The sequence below is a fragment of the Lepidochelys kempii genome, chromosome 11, assembly GCF_965140265.1.
Source record: "Lepidochelys kempii isolate rLepKem1 chromosome 11, rLepKem1.hap2, whole genome shotgun sequence".
Taxonomy (NCBI): Eukaryota; Metazoa; Chordata; order Testudines; family Cheloniidae; genus Lepidochelys; species Lepidochelys kempii.
This window is the reverse complement of record NC_133266.1, coordinates 71,624,722-71,647,808: the sequence shown is the minus strand read 5'-3', so window position 1 is coordinate 71,647,808 and position 23,087 is coordinate 71,624,722. Positions and strand designations below refer to the sequence as shown.

At 44.1% G+C, this 23,087-nt stretch overlaps 2 protein-coding genes across 2 annotated transcripts in view; one reads left to right on the top strand and one right to left on the bottom strand.

The window, feature by feature from the left end:
* TRPM8 (transient receptor potential cation channel subfamily M member 8) overlaps positions 1–23,087 on the bottom strand; it is a 217,602-nt gene that overhangs the window by 54,577 nt on the left and 139,938 nt on the right. The window contains exons 6-13 of the mRNA XM_073304777.1: positions 19,761–19,938; positions 18,526–18,698; positions 17,018–17,192; positions 15,145–15,212; positions 9,890–10,087; positions 4,861–4,963; positions 2,089–2,207; positions 783–1,073 (exon numbers count right to left, since the gene is read on the bottom strand). Of these exons, the coding sequence (XP_073160878.1) occupies positions 783–1,073; positions 2,089–2,207; positions 4,861–4,963; positions 9,890–10,087; positions 15,145–15,212; positions 17,018–17,192; positions 18,526–18,698; positions 19,761–19,938 (1,305 nt within the window). The remainder of the gene's footprint in view (positions 1–782; positions 1,074–2,088; positions 2,208–4,860; positions 4,964–9,889; positions 10,088–15,144; positions 15,213–17,017; positions 17,193–18,525; positions 18,699–19,760; positions 19,939–23,087) is intronic.
* Positions 20,334–22,039, top strand: LOC140895334 (uncharacterized). The gene is made up of 2 exons (XM_073304775.1): positions 20,334–20,430; positions 20,510–22,039. Exon 2 carries the CDS (start codon positions 20,843–20,845, stop codon positions 21,452–21,454), a length of 612 nt encoding a protein of 203 aa, XP_073160876.1. The 5' UTR covers positions 20,334–20,430; positions 20,510–20,842; the 3' UTR covers positions 21,455–22,039.

Genomic DNA, 23,087 nt, shown 5'->3' with positions numbered 1-23,087 from the left:
GCTAAAGCCCTGAAGCATGAGATTTGACTATAGTCATTGTCTTAATGCAGAGCAGCAGGGCAATGGAGAGGTTCTTGTTCTCTCCATGGCTCAGGAAGGAAGATAATGTACAGGGAATCAGATTCACAAATTCTAATGCCAGAAGGGGACCATCCAGTCCAATTATCCTTCATGCACAGGCCTTAGAAATTTGGAAGTTCCAGTTCTGTAATTCAGATGTGGATTAAAGGCCTGATCCTACCCTATTGAAAGCAATGAAGAGTTTGGTGGTACATAGCAATAGAAGTAGGAGTAGGCAGACCCAAAAGTAGCATGGGACCCAAGGGGCTAGAAAGATGCTCTTGAAGTATTGAGTTAAGTTGTCTGGACAAGCTGGTCTCTTGTGAAATGTCATGTTTTCTAACTTTTTCTTCCCAGTAACATAAAAAACAATTTCCGTTTCCTTCACTGAGCCATTTTCAATTGAAAGTTCTATCATCCACAATGATATGGATTGGGGTTCTTTATAGGCCTTAATTAGAACATATTTTCAAACTGCTCTGAGATAATCACAATATGGAACCATGACCCTCACACAAAAGACTCACTTATTCTTCTAGCACTTGAGCAATGCAAAGATCCACGCCGTAGATTAACATGTGAAATGCATCAGTAGGTTAAAGGCCATTGTACCCCGCACAATTTGTAGCACTTCTTAAACAACTGAAATGCAAATTCATTACTGCTATAATGGCAATAGGGAAGACAATTCTTTTCCTAATAAGGAACACATGGTCACTTACCACCAGCCGTATTTCTGTCTCATCCTTGCCGTTCTTATCCTCTTTTTTAAAGCCTCTTCGGAAGTCCTCAACCATCTTCCACACAAATGTGAGGAGTGCATCATTGTAGGAGTTCTTAGCAATCTGCAGGTTCTTAAACACCAGGCTGCTAAAGTTGTTGGAAAAGAGCTCTGTAAGGACCTCCTTGCTGAGAAACTTCCTCAGGTTTAAGCCATTCTCCAGAAAGAGGCGAACAAATTTGGGCCGGTCCTTGATAAGAGCTATAAACATGACATCCTGAAGGTCTGCAGACTACGGAGAAAATGAGGGAAAGCCCAGGTTTATCATAAGGCCAGCTGTGGATGGCTGAGCAGAGTTCATTGTCCCCTACCCATCTGCTGTTGCTCACATGTTTTGTTACAGATAAATATTGGTCATATTTTGCCTTTGCTCTACATTTCCTTCAGAATCCAGCCATAGCTGTAGTTTGGGAAGTGAGTGAAATAAGCATACTTAGCTATTCCATGTAGAGGCTTCAGCAAGAATTTCCAGATTAAAATGTGTTAACATTGTAAAAACGAACACACGTTGCCACCCCCAGCAAGGTTCTACTTTAAGCATCACTCCCACCCCATAAACACTGGCAAGGCAGAGCAGAACAAGGCTTCTTATTCCACAGTCTTAACGATGTTTCAGATTAACAGTTGACTAACAACCACGTGTAAGCTCTGGATATTTTTCTTCTTTCTTATACATGCATTGAAGCCCATGAAAGCTGTGGGACTGACACACGCTGAATATAAAGCGTGGTATTTGGCCACAGAATAGGTTTTGACAACACTGCCAGCGGCAGAGCTACCCTCTGCACTCTGCCCCCAAAACGCCCAAATCTGACTCTAGAGGGCCCACTTCTAGAAAAGGTGGTTCACTCTCTGGATTCTTTCAAGCCTTGACCTCTACCCACAGAGCAAAAAATAACATTACTCATCAGCTAACATAACCACCACCATTGTGGCTGACAAGGAACTGGAGTGTGACCATCAGTTTCCAAGCCATCGAGTAACCTACCGGAAGTAATGGTAAATTTCAAAGCCAGGTAAGCTGTGACTTTGCAGTGCCACCATAGCACTTGCTTTGCCATGTTAGAATACCTGATAGGTTAGTGTGTTTTAAGCCCATACCTTCTGCTCACATCAGAATGAGCTGGAATTGAATTGTTATTTACAAATATCAGAATAGCGGTGTCTACATAAATGGTGCATGTAAGAATTTCACTCCTGGTCTCCCCCAACCCCACTAGTTGTGCCAAGGTGCAATATTTGACTACCTCCCAGCGTCGGTCATTAGTGAAGATCTCATCGCTGGCCAGGTCCAATTGGTTCCACTCCAGCAGCAGCTTCAGCTGCCCATTCCAGTTATCTTTGTCCTGTTCATTGGTACTGAAAGCTGGAGGAGGAAGAGGCAGCTAAGTAAGGACTAGAAATTGGAGAGCGCCTTGGCTTATATTCTACCATCCCCAACTCTCTCCCCATCCCAGCCACAAAAGAAGCCTCCATTGTCTTTTTGTAATGCTCGCTTATAGCTTTAACAGGGCTTCAGAGGTTGTGCACATTTTAAAACACACGTACCTATGTGGGATGTATGGACTGAACTGCACTTAAAATAAACACAGATTGCATTACCTGAAGGCAGATTGTCTATGTAACTCCCCAGAGGGAGCCTGTGACCCTAAGAGCATCCCAATGCCAGAGGCTCACTAATATCAGGTAGTGAGTTTCAGAGGGCCTGACCAGTTCAGTGTGCCCCAATTCACTTATGTCAATCTGTATCTAATAAGTGTCATGTAAAATAGCATTGGAAAACCAATGATACACACTGACCATTAATATTCTTGTGTTGTCTATGTAGGGTAAATTCTCAAAGGACTGAACAAATGTCAAGGAAATATGGGACTAAATGTGTTTGAACCAGAAAAGTCTGGTGAGTGGGCAAACTGGGGTTTTTTTCCAGACAAAGGAAAGGATTGCACCTCTATCCAGGTGCAATCACAGACAACTGGTAATCACAGTCAAGTGGCCATTCACTGGCATATCAGCACATGCAGGACATATCAATCTGCATTACAGAAAGCATCAGCAGGGAAGAAACCAGCACAGAACCTTCTCCATTGACTCCATGGCACCTTTCCTCACTGCGGGGGCACTGGACTTTGAGAAGGGCACATTTCAAAAGTTCAATTGACTATGGAAGAGAGGGGCAAAGAACCCCAAGTTATCTTACATCTAATACATAAAAGGAACCAAGCACCTTGCAGGAGATCCTGACTATGGGGGTGGTCAGATCATCTTGATGATAGGAAGCGAGGTAAGAATCTTACCTGGAAGCAAGGCTGTTGTTTTGTTAAGTCTTAGTCACTAGAAAATATTTTTCATTTTTAATCATTTCTGACTTTAGCGCTTATACTTGACCTCACTTAAAATTCCCCTTTTTTGATTAAATAAACTTGTTTTGTTGTTATTTTAAATCAACCCAGGACTATGTTTGACCTGAAGTGACAATTAGCTCCAAGTAAAGCAACAAGCTGCTGTGCTTTTGTCTCTTGAGAGCAGCAATGGACCTCAGTACTCCGAGTGTTTTAGGAGAGGGAACATTTCAGGGCAGATGGTTTTGGGGAAATTCGGGGCCAGGAGTGTATTGGGGGTCACAAAGTTGTAACCGGGGCTAGTGGAGACCAGGGAGGGGCCGTTGTAGGCAGGCTGCTGGGATCAGTACTGAACCAGGGCTGCACTGCAGGCAGACACACGCTCAGGGAACTGCATGCTTGTCTGCTGGCTGTTGGTATCTGGGCTCTGAACAATAGCAGCAGGGCATTTAAGAGTTACAGGGCAGGCAGCGACACAACCTCTCACTGATCTGGACTGCATCCCAGAATGTGTCCCCTGCCTGCCCACATGTAATGGGGGAGTGCTGCCTCTCTGGCACAGTCCCTCACCCAGTAACCCAAGCAAATTCCTCCATGGGTGCTCCATGCAGAAAGAGCTGCCCAGAGTTTGGGAGGGGAAGTAGGAAGGGAGAAGGGGAGCAACCATACCTTGGGGCACCGACCTACCAGATGAGTTAATATCTCTGGTTCCCCTCTCTGGTTGCTACTAAGCAGTGAGTGACCACAGTCCGCTCAGTGGAGTCAAAACCTTTCCAGAGCCACCCTGATGGGACTGGTAGCAGGAAGCATGGGGGGAAACTCGATATGGGGCCCCATTCTCCATTCACAGGTGTAAAATCAATAGAATTTAACTTATACACTAGTGGGACTGTGAGGAGAATCTGGCCCCGGCACATCTCACTGCAGTGATTAAATGGAATTTGCAAGTAAGAAGGATCAGGTAGCATTAGTGAGATGAACTATTAATTGGCCATCACCTCATTGCTGACTGTCAATCAAAGTTCTCTCTCACCCAGTGCTCTCAAGCCTTTTTATTGTGAGTTTTACACCACAAGCTGCTGAGTAATCCATCTACTACAGTATAATTGGAGAAACCCCTTTTGTATTGGTTTTCAGCCATTTCCTAATCTGTAGAAAATACTCCATATTACGTCAAAGTCAACATTTTAGAGGGTCTAATTGCTTAGTATTTGCAGTGGGCTTCCCTCTCCACACTGGAATTACCAGTCCTGAGTTACTCCAATACTTTGACTTGCTTCAGTAAGAGTATGGAACCACATTCTCTTCTTCTACAGCCATACAACTGCCAGGAGAGGGTACCAATGTAGGATGGGGCAAGAGGGCCTGACTCTCAGTCTCCTGTTCTCAGTGCTTGTTTCTCATATGCAGGGTGCACTTGCCATCTCCCCATGAATTTAACTCCCATTAACATCAATGGCAGTCCAAACTGGGACTTCCTTTAGGTGCCTTTGAAAATTCCACCCTCCACGGAGATGGTCCAGCAGATAAGAATCATGACAGGATGGGGAGACAGACTTGTCCAGGGAATTGAACCCAAATAGCCAGCTTCCTAGGCTAGTGCCCTAGCCATGGGGCCATCCTTGTACCTAAGAGCAAAATGAATTGAAAGCCAATGGGCGAGAGCTCAGTGCTCACCTTTATACAGAGCAAACGAAATGGCATTGCTCACGATTTCATCTCCAGCTTCTTCTATTTTAATAACAGTTAGCAGATGAGGGTTTTCCAGGATTTCTTTGATCTACAAAAAAAGAACAGTACAATGCTAAAGCTCTCTCAGTACTTTGTGGTTTATCTGGTCATGTCCCTTTGGGGAATGTCCCATCATACAGTATTATTCACAGAGCTGTTTATCATAAGTCCTCTCCCTAAACATAGTTAAAACAAACTATAAAATGAGAATTCCAGTGATTAAGTTCTAATAAACTCACAGTAGTACAAATTAAAAACAGTAAGATTAATGATCCTTTAACGTATGGCAATTTCTTGTCATTCCCTTCCGCCCCCGCCCCCAACACAGAAAATGATGACCAATTAGGCAATTCTCACTAAATTAAAAACTAACAAGGAATAAATCTCAGATACCGTGGTCGTGCCAATTCCCAAACATCTAGAAGTTTATATGTTAAGGAAAAGTTTATTCTGGCCACTTTGCCTAGTCTAAAAACAGAGCTTATGTTCTCATAGCAACACACTTTATGAAATTTCCTTCTTTCTGGCAAGTTAGAAATCTGAGAGACTGTAAGGAATTTGTGTTTACACTTTCAGCCTCTGAATGAACCAAGAGAAGCAGAGTCATGTGAAATAAAGTAGAAATGAACCAAAACCACAAAACGCGGATCCAGAACTTGATTGCAAATGTCTTCCAATTCAGTTTGGATTCCAGGCTTTGGTTCATCCAACTATAAATATACAGGGCCAGATGTGAAATAAAGATCCATATCTAGATTGAACTTTCAGGCAACCCCAATGTTCAGTTCTATTTGAGAGTTTTGAATCATGGATCATGCTTTTTAGATATATGAAGTAAGCTTCATGTTTGGTTTTAGGCCAACGGTGCAGTTTTGTTTCTGACCTGTGGGGTGGATACCACATCACTGTTAAAAGACTGTAATTTCACTCCAGCTATTAAGAATCCAGCAGCCTATCAGTTGTTTCACTTCTCAGCATAGCCATGAGCTGGGTTCAAGAATAAATACCTACCTCTGCCATCTCTGGGATGGTATTTCATAATTTGGTGCATTATAAAAGGTTTAAACCTTCCTTTAATAGCAACCAATATATGATGTTTCAAAGACGATACTGCACAAGACGGGCAGTTGGTTTGCTCCATCATCTTGTGATATGCATAAGCCATGCAGAACAACCACCTTGTGCTGTAGTCTAGATAGAGAGATTTATTCCCCCCATCATGGCATTCCCAGAAGGGCACAGAGAAGGGCACAAATGATACACAGTAGTCATTGCAAGAGTTCAATGGAGAAGTTTGGTTGCTTGACTCTGACACCTAGATTTGTAAAGATTATGTTAAAGGACATTCATTAAAAAAAATAAAATAAAATCATGATGAAAATGAAGCTAAGAAGAAAAAAATAATCAAAAAGAGTACAGAAAGTAATGGCACATTTTCCATAAACTTAAAATTAGGAATTTTAACAGATGTTCTAATGAGCAATCATTCCCCCAGAGATGATCACAGCCATAAAATAATTGACCAAATGAAAGATAAGGAGACCCTAGGATGAAGCACTGGGAAAAGAAATTGAGAAAGCCAATTACCACATGATAATGGGTCCTTGAGTGAGTGCTATTATGCACTGCATTTCTAAAAATAACTAAACATTAAGGCTTTCATCAACTCAGTTTTTCCTACCACTATTAAAAAGGGTAGAAACACAGCTGAAACAGCTCAGCCTGCTGGTTAGGTGGCAAGGGAATCAGATTTTTATCCTGAGCATGCCAACATCTCCAAGCTGGCAGCACTGCAGACACAGCACTTTCAGGCATCATGGCAGGAAGGCATAAGCCACGTAAACCACCCATAGTGATGTCTAGTGTCCTGAGGCCTCTCTCTTGTGTTAAAGTAGTAAGGGAAAAGCAAATCTGCTGGGAAAAGACAACGTTAATTTTTTATCTGCACCCAGTGTACAGTAGTAGTGAGCTTATACGTCACTGCAGGAGATGTCTGTGGTGTACTGCTGTGATGAAAGAGTGGCCAGTGTGCGTACAAACTTAGTATTGCTAGCTTCAGCCCAGTCTAGAAGGGGAAGGGGGAACTTGTCCATGGCATTGTTAAGCCTGAAAGGAGGGGGAAATAAGTGAAGAAACTTGAGCAATGTTATACATTTAACATAGTAAGCTTGTTGCCATAAGAAAACTATGGAAAAAGAACAGAATGATACTGTGTCAGCTCGGAGACATTCAGTAGTTATAATGCTTGTTTAGTGAATGGTTGTGTCAGTCAACCCAGACCCCAGCATTTTTCTTCTTTACAAAGCTTACATAGGAGCTGCCCTGCTCATCAGATCAAAGGTTCCAAGGCCAGAAGGAACCATTGTGATCATCTAGTCTGACCTCCTGTATAATACAGGCCAGAGACCTGCCCCACAATCATTCCTAGAGCAGAACTTTCAGAAAAAAAATCTAATCCTGATTTAAAAGTGGTCAGTGATGGAGAATCCACCATGGCCCTTGGTAAGTTGTTCTGATGGTTAATTATTCTCATTGTTAAAAATGCATGCCTTATTTCCAGTCTGAATTTGTCCAGCTTCAAATTCCTTTCTCTGCTAGATTGGAGAACCCACTGTTAAATGTTTGTTCCCCATATAGGTACTTCTAGACTGTGACTGAGTCACCCCTTAACCTTCACTTTGTTAAACTAAACAGATTGAGCTCTTTGAGTCTATCACTATAAGGCTGTTTTCTCATCCTTTAATCATTCCCGTGTCTCTTCTCTGAATTTTCTTCAATTTAACAACATCCTTCTTGAATTGTGGGCACCAGAACTGGACACAGGATTCCAGGAACGGTCACACTAGTGCCAAATACAAGAAGTAAAATAACCTCTCTGCTCCTACTCAAGATTCCCATCTTGATACATCCCAGGATCATAGCATCATATTGGGAGTACATGTTCAGCTGATTATCCACCCCTCTCCCAAATCTCACTGCTTCCCAGGATAGAGTCTCCTATCGTCTAAGGATGGCCTACATTCTTTGTTTCTAGATCTCTATATTTACATTTAGCTGTGTTAAAACGTGATTGCTTGCTTGTGCCCAGTTCACCAAGCAATCCAGGTCACTCTGAACCACTGACCTGTCCAGTTCATTTTCATTCCCCCAATTTGTGTCATCTGTAAACTTTATCAGTGATGATGTTATGTTTTCCACCATGTCGTTAATAAAAATTTTAAATAGCGCAGGGCCAAGAACCAATCCCTGTGGAACTGTACTGGAAACAAACCCGCTTGATGACGATTCCCTGTGTACAGTTACATTTTTAGACCTATCAGTTAGCCTATTAGTGGTTCCTTTAGTCCAGTATCCTACCAAGAAAAGCAGCTAGTAGCTGACACTTTAGATGAAGGTGTAAGGAATCATGTAGTAAGTAGTTATGGGATAACCTGCCCTTAGTTGAAGTTTCTTCCTCACATCCATTGATTAGAATTTGGCTTGAGCCCTGAAGCATGGGGGTTTACATCCTTCTTTAAGCACCTTGGTATTTTACATTTTAATCCTCATTATAGTAACCCTTGGTGTTCTTGTTATCCAGGTAAACATCCCATCTTTTTAAAACCCCTGCTAAGCCCTTGGCCTCAAAGGTATCTTGTGGCAAGGAGTTGCACAGGCTAAATGTGCACTGTGAGAGAAAGTGTTTTCGTATTTGTTATAGGAAAGCTCTTTAAATGTTTAAAATACTTTAGTGCTTAACTGTAGCCCTTTCCCCACTGGTCCCCCTTGTGACAGGTTCGGTCACAGAGACTCCCCTCGAGACTGTCACTCGATGATCTGGAATACCACTGAGAACAACCCTCCTGCCAGTACAGGTGCCTCTCCACTCCTGTCTTGCTGAGTTAGACTCTCCAGTCAGCTCCAGCACAGACCAACAGGTTGGGACATACCTCTCTGCAGTTCACTGAAACTGAGATTCACTCAGCCCAGGGGCTTCTCAGTTAACAGGGACTTTCCCAGCTCAGTGTTCAGCCTTTCTGGGAGTCTGAACTCCAAATAAATCCGTTTTACTGTGTATAAAGCTTATACAGGGTAAATTTGTAAATTGTTCGCCCTCTATATCACTGATAGAGAGATATGCACAGCTGTTTTCTCCCACAGGTATTAATCAAAAAGTGATTTTATTAAGTATAAAAAGTAGGATTTAAGTGGTTTCAAGTAATAACAGCCAGAACAAAGTAAGTCACAAAGCAAAATAAAACAAAACACGCAAGTCTAAGCCGAATACATTACGAAACTGATTACAGGGAATATCTCACCCTCAAAGAGGTTCCAATAAGCTTCTTTCACATACTAGACTCCTTCCAGTATGGGCCCAATCCTTTCCCCTGGTAGAGTCCTTGTTAGTTCCAGCAGACATCTCAGCTGGTAAGCAGGGGTTTTCTCATGACTGGCAGCCCCCTTTGTCCTGCTCCACCCGCTTTTATGGCTGTGGCACAAGGCGGGAATCTTTTGTCTCTCTGGGTCCCCACCCCTCCTTCTAAATGGAAAAGTACCAGATTTAAGATGGGTTTCATTACCTGGTGACATGGTCCCATGTCACTGTAGGACCCCTAGTCTCCATTCTTCCTGGGTTGGCCCATGTACACAGGAAGGCTGGCAGGTAAATAAACCATGTACAACCAATTGTCCAAGTCAATGGGAGCCATCAAGACTCTAAATCACCATTAATGGCCCACACTTTGCATAATTACAATAGGACCTCAGAGTTATACTTCATATTTCTAGCTTCAGATACAAGAATGATACACGCATACAGATAGGAGGAACATATTCAGTAGTTTATAACCTTTGTTATGATACCTTACAAGAGACCTTTTGCATGAAGCATATTCCAGTTACACCACATTCATAAGCCTGCTTCCATACAGCATGTGGAGTGCACCGTCACACCCCGCTCCTTTCTGTCTCATCAACACTATGGCAAAGCACCTACCCATCTGATCCAGCTTTCAGTCTCCTCTTCCGTGAGTCTCGAAACAGTGTGAGGCAGGTATCGGAGCAGCCTCTCCTTGACAGAGGAAGAGGCTAAAGTGCCTTCTGCCTCCACTAAGCTCGCTATTACATCAGCAATCTGGCCTGAGCCCTCCACTGCTATGCAGGGAATTTTACTCTTGATGGCAACATTGATAGCCTAGGAAAATACAGCAGAGAGGAAGAGAGATAACAGTCATTAATAAAGGTGCAGGCTATTTGGAGTCTACTGTTCAGTAACCAAGTGAACAATTTTTAGTATGGCTTGTGTGGCTCTATTCTGTAGGCACTGAAGAATTCCCCACCTCCAGCCAATATTTTCACTATTACCAGCGAAGGACATTACAATGCCAGTTCTTTTCAATGGCCTCTAATTCAGTGGTTCTCAAACTTTCACACAGCAAGCCTATGAGTGCAACCCCCCTTATAAATTAAAAACACTTTTTTATATATTTAACACCATTATAAATGCTGGATGCAAAGCAGAGTTTGGGGTGGAGGCTGACAGCTTGCAACTCCCCCGCCCCCCTGCATGTAATAAACTCGCAACCCCCTGAGGGGTCCCAACCCCCAGTTTGAGAACCCCTGCTCTAATTCAATAAGAGCAGAGGGCCATGGAGAGTTGCATGGGTGCTCAGGGACAAAAAGCATAGTGGGGCGAATGTCAGAGTAAATAAAGAAAGCAGGAAAAGAAGGAGGAAATTGCACAAAAGAGAAGGCATTTCCAAGATTGGACAACGCTGCCTCCTGAGAAATGACCTGAAAGTTCTCCTTGCCAGCTTTATGGGTATCACTCTTGTTCAAGAGAAGCACCAGTAGCATAGCGGGCTCTGGTCTATTTGCTGAAGGTGTGGGAACCAGACCCTTACATCCACACAGGATTACTGTAAATATCAGGTTATATTATTAAGATTGTATTTTTATTAATTGCACACAATGCACCTAATAATTTTTGTTAAATATCACAGAAGATAAATATCACTATTTACTCAGTAAATATCACTATTTACTCAGATAGTTGCTCAATTGAGTTAGAAAAATTACCCTTTTATTTAACCAGACATTAGAATGAGGACATGTCAGCCCTATGTCGTAAAGAGCATATACAGGTCTATTAGTTAATACTCAGCAGGTGGCTTTAATTTAGTTTGCCATTAGCAACAGAAGTTTATCCAGTGGAACCCCATTCTTACTGAATGTTAATGAGACAGGAGAAATAAAGGCACGTGACCACAGAGCAGAGAGAACGTACACTAATGATCTGAAAATACTTGGGGGAAAAGGCAGATTTATTGAACAAAAACTACTCTTGAGCAGTCAAACACAAGCACATAGTATGCCTTCCAATTGGACAATGGATATATGACATAAGCAGCTTGCTTTCCATGCCAGTTGGACCAAGGATCTTTTCCTGTGTGGGGCATAGCGAACGTTAAAATAAGGAAGGAGCCTGAAAGATTTCCACTTCTATTCTGCTTAAACTGAAGCCAACAATCAGAAAAGAAACACACAAGCCTTGTGTATGGCCCCCTCTCAGATTCTGCCAATTGCTGACATCAGTAAGACCTATCAAGCATGACTATTCAGTTGGGGTCTCTTTTAGCAGGAGAAGTTGACAGGTTGGAAACTACTGCTATACCTTCTTGGACTAAAACAAAGTTTTATCTGCTTCTGGAGATGATCACTCCAGCCATGAGCTGTAACAACTGAGACATGAACATCTGAACAATATTTAGAAAAGCTGGACGTGCACAAGTCCATGGGGCTGGACGAGTTGCATCCGAGAGTGCTGAAGGAATTGGTGGCTGTGATTGCAGAGCCATTGGCCATTATCTTTGAAAACTCGTGGTGAACCGGGGAAGTCCCGGATGACTGGAAAAAGGCTAATGTAGTGCCAATCTTTAAAAAAGGGAAGAAGGAGGATCCTGGGAACTACAGGCCAGTCAGCCTCACCTCAGTCCCTGGAAAAATCATGGAGCAGGTCCTCAAAGAATCAATCCTGAAGCACTTGCATGAGAGGAAAGTGATCAGGAACAGCCAGCATGGATTCACCAAGGGAAGGTCATGCCTGACTAATCTAATCGCCTTTTATGATGAGATTACTGGTTCTGTGGATGAAGGGAAAGCAGTGGATGTATTGTTTCTTGACTTTAGCAAAGCTTTTGACACGGTCTCCCACAGTATTCTTGTCAGCAAGTTAAGGAAGTATGGGCTGGAATGCACTATAAGGTGGGTAGAAAGCTGGCTAGATTGTCGGGCTCAACGGGTAGTGATCAATGGCTCCATGTCTAGTTGGCAGCCGGTATCAAGTGGAGTGCCCCAAGGGTCGGTCCTGGGGCCGGTTTTATTCAATATCTTCATAAATGATCTGGAGGATGGTGTGGATTGCACTCTCAGCAAATTTGCGGATGATACTAAACTGGGAGGAGTGGTAGATACGCTGGAGGGGAGGGATAGGATACAGAAGGACCTAGACAAATTGGAGGATTGGGCCAAAAGAAATCTGATGAGGTTCAATAAGGATAAGTGCAGGGTCCTGCACTTAGGACGGAAGAACCCAATGCACAGCTACAGACTAGGGACCGAATGGCTAGGCAGCAGTTCTGCGGAAAAGGACCTAGGGGTGACAGTGGATGAGAAGCTGGATATGAGTCAGCAGTGTGCCCTTGTTGCCAAGAAGGCCAATGGCATTTTGGGATGTATAAGTAGGGGCATAGCGAGCAGATCGAGGGACGTGATCATTCCCCTCTATTCGACATTGGTGAGGCCTCATCTGGAGTACTGTGTCCAGTTTTGGGCTCCACACTACAAGAAGGATGTGGATAAATTGGAGAGAGTCCAGCGAAGGGCAACAAAAATGATTAGGGGTCTAGAACACATGACTTATGAGGAGAGGCTGAGGGAGCTGGGATTGTTTAGCCTGCAGAAGAGAAGAATGAGGGGGGATTTGATAGCTGCTTTCAACTACCTGAAAGGGGGTTCCAAAGAGGATGGCTCTAGACTGTTCTCAATGGTAGCAGATGACAGAACGAGGAGTAATGGTCTCAAGTTGCTGTGGGGGAGGTTTAGATTGGATATTAGGAAAAACTTTTTCACTAAGAGGGTGGTGAAACACTGGAATGCGTTACCTAGGGAGGTGGTAACCTCCTTCCTTAGAGGTTTTTAAGGTCAGGCTTGACAAAGCCCTGGCTGGGATGATTTAACTGGGAATTGGTCCTGCTTCGGGCAGGGGGTTGGACTAGATGACCTTCTGGGGTCCCTTCCAACCCTGATATTCTATGATTCTATGATTGATTCTATGATTCCAGTGTCACTGACAAGTAATTGGTCAGACTGTCACAGACCCTTGTCTGGATTATGAGACAGTTATTCTTCAAAGTTATTAAACACTTCAAGAACCGTCCATCTGATTTTAAGTTTGAATGCCTTATGCACTAGTTACTTGGGTTTCGGATTAATATTTACAGTATCATAGAATCATAGAATATCAGAGTTGGAAGGGACCTCAGGAGGTCATCTAGTCCAACCCCCTGCTCAAAGCAGGACCAATCCCCAACTAAATCATCCCAGCCAGGGCTTTGTCAAGCCTGACCTTAAAAATATCTAAGGAAGGAGATTCCACCACCTCCCTAGGTAACGCATTCCAGTGTTTCACCACCCTCCTAGTGAAAAAGTTTTTCCTAATAGCCAACCTAAACCACCTGACCCTAACTGGGGAAGCAGGGACAGCTGCTGCCTAATTAGGTTGGGGCTGTATAAAAGCCTCAGGGGAAGGAAGCCAGGGGTGAGCAGGCAGAAAGGGAAAAGGCAGGGATTGGAAGCAGGGAGGTAGCTCCCCCACAGAGGGTAAAGGTGGTGGGAGCACAACCTGTAAATAAACTGCCCCAGTGGTTACTGAATCCAGGGTCTCCGTGTGACTTTATCAGCCCAACGGGGCAAGAGCCAAGATAGCCCTGCAGCACCTTGTTACACCTGGGAAGTGTGATGAACTTCAAAGGACTGTACTGAGCGTGTCAGATAAGAATGGGATTTCAGATAATCTGTCAAGTGGTTTGCCTGGAAAATCTCTAGGGGAAATTTGCATGCACTTCCCCATCTCCAGTTATGCAAATTCCCAGCCTTTTGAAGTTATGCCTGAGAAGAGATCCACACTCTACTGATAACCTGTTCAAAATCAAAAGCCAAGCTGTATACAGGAAAGACTAAGTTATTATAGGGGTACTAGTCCTGAGCTGAACTAGTAACCACAGAAGAACCCCTTGGTGAGGTGTTCAAGGACTGACTCCCACCACAGCCCTGGCGGAGGTTAGGGGTGGGGGGAGAGGGGTTGATCTCTAGTAAACGTATTAACACATGTGTAGGTTCTTTTATTGTTTTTCATATGTTTTCTCTGTAATGCTTTCACCTTAAGAATAACCCTGTTTGCTTAGAAAGAGCTGTGTGGTAACTTGTTAACTGCTGGCCATTACAGCTGTTCATAGGCTCTGGAGGGAAAGCCAAGTGCTGACGTTGGCCTGATCAAGCAGTCTGGGTTGCTGGGAATATCACAGCAGAGGCAGGGAACTGTGCAGCCTGAAAAAAACCCAGTCGAGAGAGAGAGACCTGCATCTCCGCCCAAGAGAGGTGACTGCTGAGGGGCATAGAGTGGGTGCCCTTGTGGACCATGATGGGGAAATACAGATGCAACTGCTCTGAATTGTGACAACTGGTATAGCCCAGAGCTGCAATTGCAGGGAATGTCCTGAATCGGATTGAGATGGAGTATGCTCAGTGCAGATAGAATCTTCACAGAATTTTGCTGTTAAACTCTAGACAGTCTCTACTGATAATGTGTGAACTAAGATTTTTCAAATTTCAGTGGATATTCACAGGAACAGCAAAAGGCACATCTAACACAAGTCCCTGCTCCGAAGCATAGGGCAGTACAGATTCTCAAATTAAAGGTCACCAGAGTTTGGTCTGGTTTTTTCTTCAGCCTCTTTCTCAGAAACAGCTTATCCATGTTGGCTGAAACTTCCTAAAACATTTCAGCCTGAGGCAGACATGTGGCATGGAAAATTTCAGCCCAAACTTGGAAAAGTTAAACACAATTGAAAATAGGGTCTAATAACTGGAAGTGTCAGGCAACCTTAATACTTTGCTACCAGCCTCACCTAGAATACAGTTAAAATTGGGACAAGACACACTTAATTTTTTCTGTCTTATTTTCAGACTTACCTTCAAAGTTTCTTTCCCTCCTCCTTGGGTGAAACACACAATTGGAATCTTCCCACCATAATTAGAATCTGAAATACACCAAAGAAAAGGGAGAGGGTCTCACTTTGCAGTGTTGATGTATTTGAACAATTTTTATACTTCACAATAACCACTTATGCAGTGGTTTATTGGATTTAGCTTTGATAATATTTTAAACACAAATACTCGTATTCCTGGCTTTCAGCTGATTTAACCAAACTCTTTTAAAAGTCATCTACTCCATTGTTACATGACCTTTAGTTATTCTCACTAACCCATTTTGCCTAATCTAGTGTCAGACATCAACACTGAGATGGAGTCTTCCCAGAAGTAACAAAGCAAGGCTAAAGTCTTAAGTAATTAGTATTACCAATGTACAGTGCTTAAAAAAAATGACATGATTTTGATGGCGGGGGAGCTTATTTGCATGTTGGTTTCTGACCCTTTAGTATTCAGGTATATTGCCTAGAACCCAACAGGAGCAGAGAAGGAATTGTACTTCAGAGGCCCAACACTACTCATGAGTCAGGTCAGTTCGCTCCTTGGTCAGGGCTGTGCACAGAGGCACAATTGTGCTTTTACGATAGGTAGGGTTTGAGCTGTAAATTTAGATCTACAATTTTCACACACACAGGTTTGGGACTGCTTGAGTTCAAGGTTTTGAATTACTCTGGTATAGAGTGGGGGATACCTGAAACATTCGTATGTTAGCTCAGATTACAATCCCGACCGGAAATTGGGAGTGTCAGACTGTTTAGGCCTATGTCAAAGTCTGAGATTCTTTTCTAAATCTACCTACCGCAATCCTGTGTTTGTACTATCTATACACAAAAATATATACCCGCACACACACATAGGATCATGGTAGGTAGATTTATACATTAGTAATTATTAAAGGAATAAATTAATCGAGAAGTTAGGCTGAAGGACCATTAACATGAATGTAAAATTTAATCATTAGAAAATCAAAATATAGCACCTACAATTACATCTAAAGGGTTTAATGTAATAGGAGTTTCATATGTTAAACACTAGTTGATAACAAACAGCATATTTATTGAAATTAAAGCCATGTGATATGTTTGTGCAGTTTTATTGCCTGAGTGAATATAAACTTAATAACACTAATGTATAATACTGATTTTATTTATTACAAAATGATTCATGTAGTGGCTAATAATCAGCATCAGTTATTATTATTTATTTTAACATAGTGGCTAGGAGCCCCAGTCATGGTTTCCACCGTGCCATGTGCTGTACAAAGTACCACACAATAAAGACCATAAACATCATAATAAACAAGAAGCAACAGTCGGCCTAAAACATACAGCTAGTTGAGTCCAGAGGTGTGACACAAGGGCAAATCCCAGATTCCTCAGGCAACCCTTCCCCCATCACACCAGCATCTGTCAAAAGGGATGAATTCCCAACACACAGATAGTAAGAATGGAAAGCAACCTGGGCCCATCAGGTGATCTCCTCTGACACAGCAAGTGAAATTGCTTTGATTCCTGAACTGAAAGGAATGTTTATCCCATATAGTACTTGAAACCCACCTTACCCAGTAAATTGTGCTCTGTGGTGAACCTCAGATAGATTATTGCATGAGTATGTAAGCTCTTCTTATTTGTACCTTTAAGAAGCATGTTCTCCTTGAAATACGCACAAATCACCATGGGTCACATTGACGGTATACCGTCAGAAGCCTTCTTTGTTATTAGGCACATGAGCAAAAACACTTGTCATCCATAGCATGGCAACATGAGAAAACTTGTTTCCTCCCACAGTATGTTCTGTAGCATCAAGCCCTGTAGCACCTGAGCAGAATGATCTGAAGTTAGAGAACTGCACCAACCTGGGATAACACGTTCCGAAATGTATTTTTCTAACTGTGTCCGTAGCTTAGCCTCTATTGCTGGATGTCCATGGGTGCCGTTATCGACCAGCAATAGGTGGGTGTGGTTATTGTCCAGGCAATACAATGGGTCTCTCTTAACGTCATCCATTATGTAGTGGGCTGAATAGTACCCCTAGAAACATCAGCAGAGGGTTTCCATTGAGATCAGAAGGGCATGGTGCATGCAGTACTTGAAATGGGGTCACAGAAGGTCAGTGGGCATGACTATTGTTCTCTTATTTTCCAGATTTTAGCAGCATAAAAATTTCCAGACCAAGTCAGACCAAAGGTCCATCGAGCCCATGGCCAGCACCAGCTGCTTCAGAGAAAGTTGCAAGAGCACTCATAACTCAGTTATGGAATAACCTGTCCATGGAAGACATTCTTTCCTTCCCCCCATGCGATGGGTTTGTGCCCAGGAGAGTGAGGGTTTACACCTCCTATAATTTCATTTTATATAACGGAACTGTGGATGTTCTCATCACTCATATAGATGTCTAGTGATTTTTGAATCCTGCTAGGCCATGTTGAAAATTAACAATTCATTTCTCCTCTGTTTTAACCACTTTCTAATTTATGACCAACCTTTACCCCTCACCCCAAGACTTAATGCTACTTAGTGAGGGTTTTTGTCAATGGGTTTTCAAAAAAAACCCAAACAATCTATTGTCTCCTTTGTCTGCTATTTTGCTGTTATGCTCTAAGAAATCTAGCAGAGTGGACGTAGGATAAGACAAGCTGGTTTGTTCCTCCTCCTCTTCAGTTGAAATTTCTGCCTTTTACCGACATATGCAATAATACTGTTGCATTACAGATATTTCTGGTAGATACCCCAGTTCAATCCAAGCACTACTGAGTGCCTCTTTGCATTCCCCCAGCCTCTAATGCTGCCACAACTTTATATTCTTATGCCACAGTAACCAGTGGCTGCTGGAATAACCTCTTAAGATCACTAGCAGACGAATGAGTTAGAGCAGCCTAGCTTACCCAGGCACATGGCCAGCACCAGAAATGGGACAACACAAACGTGAACAAAGACACTTTTGGACCACCCACCTTGTTCCTGTGCGGAAGTGCAGCTCAGCTGGATGAGAGACTATATTGCCCCCTTCTCCTTTTTTGAATCCACCTGGCTGAGTCTAAGTGGCACATCTTTTCCAAAATCCAATGCACAATTTGTGAGTGCCATACATCTCATTTGTTGTTTAACCATTATCTTTAATAGGCAATGACTATTTTACAACACAGTGCAGCACAAGTTCTGTAGCAGGAAGAGTTTCTAATAGGATCTCACATCCAAATCAGCCACAGGCCAACGGCATCAGGCTCCATGCAGATAATGGTGTGGATGGAGAGCAGTGAGGCATTTACCGAGAGTAGACTGCGTTTAGTCAGAATATAACTCAGTTTTGCAGGGTTTTCACTGGCTTCCCATGACCCCATTGACAGCACTACATGTTCCTCACCTCAGTATCACTGCTTCTGATCAAACTATCCCGGTTGGAAATCATGCCCCAGGCTGCTATGCCGATAGCCACCACGTTCTCCTCTGAGCTCCTACTGATGGTGTTGTCTCTCACCACCTCTCCAATGTATTTCATCAGTCCATAGTGAGTGCCTCCTGTGAAAATCCAGGCCCCTGCAGATGGTAGGTACCAAATGAAATTTAGCCACAGACCTACCACTGTGCACAAAAATTGTTTTCTCTTTGTAAATATGTGCGTGTGTCATCCCCAATTCTCCTCTGCCCTGCATCTCGTGTAGTCATGAAGGCCTGTGTTACGTGGATGCAAGAAGCTGATATGGTAGTACTGCGCACCAATGCAAGTGATAACACAAAAGGGCAAGGCAGTGGGGATTTTGGCCCTCGGGGTTGTTTACCTTCAAGACACTAAGCCAACACATTTATCCTCACTAGATCACAGGAGATATGCTAATTTCCATATGATACAGGAAGAAGAGATGTTAGGAGATTTACCCAAAGCTACAAAGGACACCCTTGTCAAAGCCAAGAATGGCTCTCCACCCAGTTCCCAGGTCATTAGGCCATACTTGTCTGAAGTGGACTAAACAGGCAACAACTAATAGAAAGCTCTGCCTCTCTGCTGAGTATTCACAGCTTCTTCTTCTCCGCCAGACTTATTTGGCAGAAGGCTAATATACCAGCTGACTGAAATATTCACCTCTCACTTCAGCTAAATCACAACTGCACTCGCTGAACCAAGTTCTTCACTTGCTTGAACAATTCTGACTTCAAAAAGGGGTTACACTAGATGTGAATTTGTAGTAAAAAAAACTTAGCCCAGGTTTTTTAATACAAATTATTATGATTTCTATTATCCTGCTCTATGTGCCAATGGCTACAACTGAATTCACAGGTATTAATTGCATAAATGATTGTAAAAGGCATGGGAACACTCAAAGTGGCATCAGAAAAGATAGACTTGTCCCAAGATATATGCCTAGTTTTTTCGCCAAATTAAGCCCACATTCATTTAACTAAAAGACTCTCATGGACTTCAGTGGGACCAGGATTTGTGTCTTGATCCATATTCCCTGATAATCTATTTTCCTTTCCCTATATTAGTGTCTAACATCACAGTTTATCCACTATACTGACAAACCAAGAGATACCAGGCTAGCCCAATGGCGGAAAACATAAAAACTAGTAGCTTCAAGGCAGCCCAGATACCCCTTTTACCTTTGGACTGGGCAATGTAGATCAGCCTGCTGAATATCTTGCGCATCCGTGGCTTTAGGGCAAAGTTTTTTGCTCCCCCTGTGACTGAGATGACAAGGTTGGGATTTTTCAGGTGCCAGTGTTGAGTCATCAGATCATAGAGCATTTCAGAGTCTGTGTCGTAGGATAACCGGATGTACTTCAATGAGAGAGGACACAATACAGGGTTAGCAGCAATAAATGGCAACAGAGTAATTCTATTTGGTCTCAAAGCGATGGCCTGGTTCCCCACTCCCTTGCCCTCCATGCAGTCATTTATATCTAGACAAAATACAAAGCAGGTGTCAGAATGACACAGGCAAACACCCAGGAGTTTGCCTGGGACTGGTAAGTATCCGAGTCTGTGTTTGTTTGCTTGCTGAGGAAGTATCCGAGCGTGTGTTTGCTGGGGGGGCAGTGTGAGAGCCTGAGTGAGTGTCTGATTGGCTGCTAGCCTGCAGGGGGCGGGCAGTAGGGTGTCTGTTTGTTTGCGACAGGGAAGCCTGGCTGTTTAAAAATAGCCAGAGCTTCGCGAACCAGCTGAGCGGCGGAGAACCAGCTGAGCAGCACACAGCAGGAGTTTGCCTGGGAGTTCGCCTGGAGGGAGCCCAGTGAGGCTTACGTCTTGCAAACTGCTCTGAGGAAGCTCATAGTAGGAAGGTGATATGGAAGGGGGGGGTTCAGCTGTTGTGACCTGCACTGGATGTGCCATGTTTGTCTTTCTTCCACAGGACAGAAGCGACTTTGTCTGTACAAAGTGCAAGCTGGTCTCCATATTGGAAGAGAAGATTGAAGGTCTGGAGCAACAGATAACAACCCTGCGTTGCATACGGGAAACTGAGGATTTCCTGGACGAAACTCAGGATAGGCTTCTAGGGGCACAAAGCTCTACAGATATAGAGCAGGTTGCACAGAGGAGCCAAGAGGCTAGTGAAGAAGCTTGGCAACATGTGACCTCCAGAAGAGGTAAGCGGAATGTCCGGGTTCCAGTAACACAGACACAGGTAACTAACCGCTTTCATGTTCTCTCCACAGGTATCGTTGCGGAGAGTGGACCAGATGATATGTCTGGGGCGAGAAAGCAGAAGGAGACTCTGCTGGTTGGAAGGCATGAGATGCGCTGTCCTGAGGTTGGGGGTTCCACGACCACCACCCCCAAGAGGAGAAGGCGGGTGGTGGTGGTCGGGGACTCTCTCCTCCGGGGGACTGAGTCATCTATCTGCCGCCCTGACCGGGAAAACCGAGAAGTCTGCTGCTTGCCAGGGGCTAAGATTCGTGATGTGACGGAGAGACTGCCGAGACTCATCAAGCCCTCGGATCGCTACCCCTTCCTGCTTCTCCACGTGGGCACCAATGATACTGCCAAGAATGACCTTGAGCGGATCACTGCGGACTATGTGGCTCTAGGAAGAAGAATAAAGGAGTTGGAGGCGCAAGTGGTGTTCTCGTCCATCCTCCCCGTGGAAGGAAAAGGCCTAGGTAGGGAGCGTCGAATCGTGGAAGTCAACGAATGGCTACGCAGATGGTGTCGGAGAGAAGGCTTTGGTTTCTTTGACCATGGGATGGTGTTCCATGAAGGAGGAGTGCTGGGTAGAGACGGGCTCCATCTTACGAAGAGAGGGAAGAGCATCTTTGCCAGCAGGCTGGCTAACCTAGTGAGGAGGGCTTTAAACTAGGTTCACCGGGGGAAGGAGACCAAAGCCCTGAGGTAAGTGGGAAAGCGGGATACCGGGAGGAAGCACAGGCAGGAATGTCTGTGAGGGGAGGGCTCCTGCCTCATACTGGCAATGAGGGGTGATCAACAGGTTATCTCAAGTGCTTATATACAAATGCACAAAGCCTTGGAAACAAGCAGGGAGAACTGGAGGTCCTGGTGATGTCAAGGAACTATGACGTGATCGGAATAACAGAGACTTGGTGGGATAACTCATATGACTGGAGTACTGTCATGGATGGTTATAAACTGTTCAGGAAGGACAGGCAGGGCAGAAAAGGTGGGGGAGTAGCACTGTATGTAAGGGAGCAGTATGACTGCTCAGAGCTCCGGTACGAAACTGCAGAAAAACCTGAGTGTCTCTGGATTAAGTTTAGAAGTGTGTGCAACAAGAGTGATGTAGTGGTGGGAGTCTGCTATAGACCACCGGACCAGGGGGATGAGGTGGATGAGGCTTTCTTCCGGCAGCTCACGGAAGCTACTAGATCGCATGCCCTGATTCTCATGGGTGACTTTAATTTTCCTGATATCTGCTGGGAGAGCAATACAGCGGTGCATAGACAATCCAGGAAGTTTTTGGAAAGCGTAGGGGACAATTTCCTGGCACAAGTGCTAGAGGAGCCAACTAGGGGGGGTGCTTTTCTTGACCTGCTGCTCACAAACCGGGTAGAATTAGTGGGGGAAGCAAAAGTGGATGGGAATCTGGGAGGCAGTGACCATGAGTTGGTTGAGTTCAGGATCCTGATGCAGGGAACAAAGGTAAGCAGCAGGATACGGACCCTGGACTTCAGGAAAGCAGACTTCGACTCCCTCAGGGAACGGATGGCCAGGATCCCCTGGGGGACTAACTTGAAGGGGAAAGGAGTCCAGGAGAGCTGGCTGTATTTCAAGGAATCCCTGTTGAGGTTACAGGGACAAACCATCCCGATGAGTCGAAAGAATAGTAAATATGGCAGGCGACCAACTTGGCTTAATGGTGAAATCCTAGCGGATCTTAAACATAAAAAAGAAGCTTACAAGAAGTGGAAGGTTGGACATATGACCAGGGAAGAGTATAAAAATATTGCTCGGGCATGTAGGAATGTTATCAGGAGGGCCAAATCGCACCTGGAGCTGCAGCTAGCCAGAGATGTCAAGAGTAACAAGAAGGGTTTCTTCAGGTATGTTGGCAACAAGAAGAAAGCCAAGGAATGTGTGGGCCCCTTACTGAATGAGGGAGGCAACCTAGTGACAGAGGATGTGGAAAAAGCTAATGTACTCAATGCTTTTTTTGCCTCTGTTTTCACTAACAAGGTCAGCTCCCAGACTGCTGCACTGGGCATCACAAAATGCGGAAGAGATGGCCAGCCCTCTGTGGAGATAGAGGCGGTTAGGGACTATTTAGAAAAGCTGGACGTGCACAAGTCCATGGGGCCGGACGAGTTGCATCCGAGAGTGCTGAAGGAATTGGCGGCTGTGATTGCAGAGCCACTGGCCATTATCTTTGAAAACTCGTGGCGAACCGGGGAAGTCCCGGATGACTGGAAAAAGGCTAATGTAGTGCCAATCTTTAAAAAAGGGAAGAAGGAAGATCCTGGGAACTACAGGCCAGTCAG